This window comes from Buceros rhinoceros, unplaced genomic scaffold, assembly GCF_000710305.1.
Source record: "Buceros rhinoceros silvestris isolate BGI_N320 unplaced genomic scaffold, ASM71030v1 scaffold30814, whole genome shotgun sequence".
In the NCBI taxonomy this organism is placed as follows: Eukaryota; Metazoa; Chordata; class Aves; order Bucerotiformes; family Bucerotidae; genus Buceros; species Buceros rhinoceros.
The window spans coordinates 4,617-7,665 of record NW_010410477.1 but is presented as its reverse complement, the minus strand read 5'-3'; the positions used below and the strand labels follow the sequence as shown (position 1 = coordinate 7,665).

General features: G+C 41.0%; 1 protein-coding gene across 1 annotated transcript in view; it reads left to right on the top strand.

The window, feature by feature from the left end:
• Positions 1-336: 336 nt before the first annotated feature.
• Positions 337-3,049, top strand: part of PAK1IP1 (PAK1 interacting protein 1) — a gene marked incomplete at its 5' end in the record, with an annotated part of 5,514 nt that continues 2,801 nt past the window's right edge. The window contains 6 exons of the mRNA XM_010135644.1: positions 337-499; positions 1,179-1,299; positions 1,395-1,469; positions 2,108-2,160; positions 2,622-2,767; positions 2,859-2,956. Of these exons, the coding sequence (XP_010133946.1) occupies positions 337-499; positions 1,179-1,299; positions 1,395-1,469; positions 2,108-2,160; positions 2,622-2,767; positions 2,859-2,956 (656 nt within the window). The remainder of the gene's footprint in view (positions 500-1,178; positions 1,300-1,394; positions 1,470-2,107; positions 2,161-2,621; positions 2,768-2,858; positions 2,957-3,049) is intronic.

Below are 3,049 nucleotides of genomic sequence, written 5' to 3'. Positions count from 1 at the left end.
CCCGGTGCCGTGCGGAAGGCGTGTCTCCAGCCTGAAATGGTGGGACAAGGGAGAATCCGCCTTCCCTCTCCGTGAGCGTTATCACTGTGCAAGTGCTTGTTCACACAGGGCTTCATGTGAGCCCGGCGCTGATTACGAGAGGCGGTTTGCACGCGTATAATCGGTAGCACTAATCTCTTAACAGCACATTAACTCGGTAAGATCCTTTTATAGCTAAGAGTAATTCCATTCCATCCTACACATGAACTTTACGAGGTTTTTGCACAGGAGGATGAAACCGAAGCCCACCGCGGTAAGCCCCTGAAAGACCTGTTCGTTTTGTGTTTCACTTAACAGCCCTGGAGGGTTGTCCCCGATTTCACGCATCATGCCCACTCTGCATCTTTGTCAGCGGTAGCAGTCAATAACAGATATGTGGTCACTGGGAGCAGAGATGAGACAATCCAAATCTATGACATGAGAAAGAAGATAGAGCATGGGGCACTGCTGCAGCACAACGGTAAGGGAACTTTTCTTCCTCTTATGGCTGAAAAACTAGCCCTCGCCAGAAAAAGAAAATTTAATTGTTTTTTAAAATAAGTTTTAAGTTAAAGACGTTTAAAAAACAGTTCCATGACGGTGTGACGAGACTTAACTGAAAAGTAAAATCTTTGTGAACAGAATAAGTTCTGTTCTCACTCAGACCAGGACAACGATACAAGCAGGGTAAGCCTTGAGCATAAAAATCAAAAAATCGTTTGGGGTATTAGCCCACAAATAGAGCTGCTTCTCCCAACTATTTTTATTTTTAACTGGTGGAGGAAGTTACAGCCCACAAATGGCTCCTGAGCCGTTTTTGTTCGACCAGGACAGTCTGTCTAGCCCATGGCCTTTCACAACAACCATCTTTCCCAGTGTCCTTGTCCTGTCTCAGATGAACAAGAGCCACACAAAAGAGAGGGTCTGTGTGTGAGAGCTGCCAGGAGAGTTAAGCTGGTCCGCTGCCCACTTCATGTGCCTGCTGAATTACAGCTGGGTAATACCTCAGTTAACAGCCGTCCAGATCCACGTGTTTGCGTCAGTTGTAGCTAAAAGCTACAAATTTGACGCAGGAAGCTTCCCTGTTAATCCGTGCGTTCTCTATGTGGTAACTGTTGGTTAAGTACAACATTGTTAACTGCGCTGGTTTGTATTTCTAGGCACAATAACGTGTTTGGAGTTCTATGGCACTGCCCATCTGCTGAGCGGGGCTGAAGACGGGCTTATTTGTATCTGGAACACAAAGAGATGGGAATGCCTGAAATCTATTAAGGCACATAAGTGAGTTTCTTAAATCTGCTCATTCACACACCTTTTCATGTTTATTTTCCTCGTAAATAATTCATGTGCCTAATACCTTGCTCTGTTTTTTTCAGGGGGCACGTGACCTCTCTTTCTATTCATCCTTCTGGGAAGTTAGCTTTGTCAGTAGGAACAGATAAAACATTAAGGTGAGTCCAAACTGATGAGAATCGTAATTCAGTAACTCTTAGTAGATTGCTACAAGCCACTGTTTTGTGTGGGGAGTAGGTCCTGCAATGCTGATAAAACACAATCACACATCAAATGATTCAGAGATCCCTTGAGCTTTTCTCTTTAAGTTCTAGGTATCAGCAGATTTGTAAAGTCTTTTAAAAATAGTTCTCGCTGTTCCTAGAGTCTTGTGCTCTGATTCTTTATAGTCACTTGTAGATGTATAAATAGATCTGCAGTTTGGAAGGCAATTGATTTAAACTTCTGAAAGCTGTCAGGTTTTGTTTGGTGTGAGAAAAGTGATTTTTCAGTCGGATTCTGTACATATTGCTGTGCTTTAAGCACATAAAATGCTATTTAAGCAGCACAAGTTGGTATCAGGCTCCTTGTAGGCTCTGCATTGCAAGTGGTGCTTTATAAAACAAATATCCCCAAATCAACCTTACAGTGAGCAGGCGACAGATGAAGTCATCATTTTCTCTTGCATTAAGAAGGCAGTAAAATCCTTAGGGAGGCTTAAAAGCTTCCTTTGGATGCCTCACGTCAGCAGACAGGACTTCAGTTCTCACGGTACTCCTTTTAACCACAACACACGTTATCTGTTGTTCTCTTCCAGAACATGGAATCTTGTAGAAGGACGATCAGCCTTTATCAAAAACCTGAAGCAAAGTGAGTTTATCAGTCTTAACCCACTAAAAAAAGTAGAATTTGATAGGGTTTTTTTTCTGTAAAGAAAAGTAGACTGAGTTAATAAAAAACTTGGTTAATTGCCAGCAATTCACAGTGTCTTTTTTGCACATGCAGACATGCATGTGTAAGCTTACCTCCTTAATAAGAGTAATTTATCGAAAGGGAAACATAGCGACACTGAAGTAATTTTTTTCCTTGAAATTTCTTGTGAGGACATCAAAATAAATGTGTTTTGGTTTATTTTTCTTTATAAACTTCTGATAATCAGAAATAAACATTCAAGAGCATAATTTGACTTGTTTATTCGAAGTTATTTGCTTTTTTCCTGGATTTTTCTCAGGTTTAGGTAGAAAACAGTGTCTAGCAGGTTCTGAATTAGATTCTCATGAGTGATAAAAAAACCTGTGAATGGGTGTATTCAAATGTATCAATATGTGCAGATGCCCACATAATTAAATGGTCCCCTGATGGAGAGAGGTATGTGACCGTGATAACGAACAAAGTGGATATCTACAAACTGGACACAGCTTCGATCACTGGCACTATCACAACAGAGAGGAGAGTTTCTTCGCTTAGATTTATTACAGTAAGTACAGGAAAAGAAAGGTGCCGGGGAAGTAACCGGTTTGAAACACGTGAAATGAATCACATGTGCATTTCTTTTTTCCCATTCCAAGGATTCTATTCTTGCCATAGCTGGAGATGATGAAATTGTAAGGTTCTACAGCTGCGACTCTCAGAAATGCCTGTGTGAATTTAAAGCTCATGAAAACAGGTATTCTGTTTCTGTTTACTGTTCAAATATTTATGACAATGCCCAGTACTCAGTAAAGTTCAGTGACTTGTAACGTTCAGCCTATTTTACGGT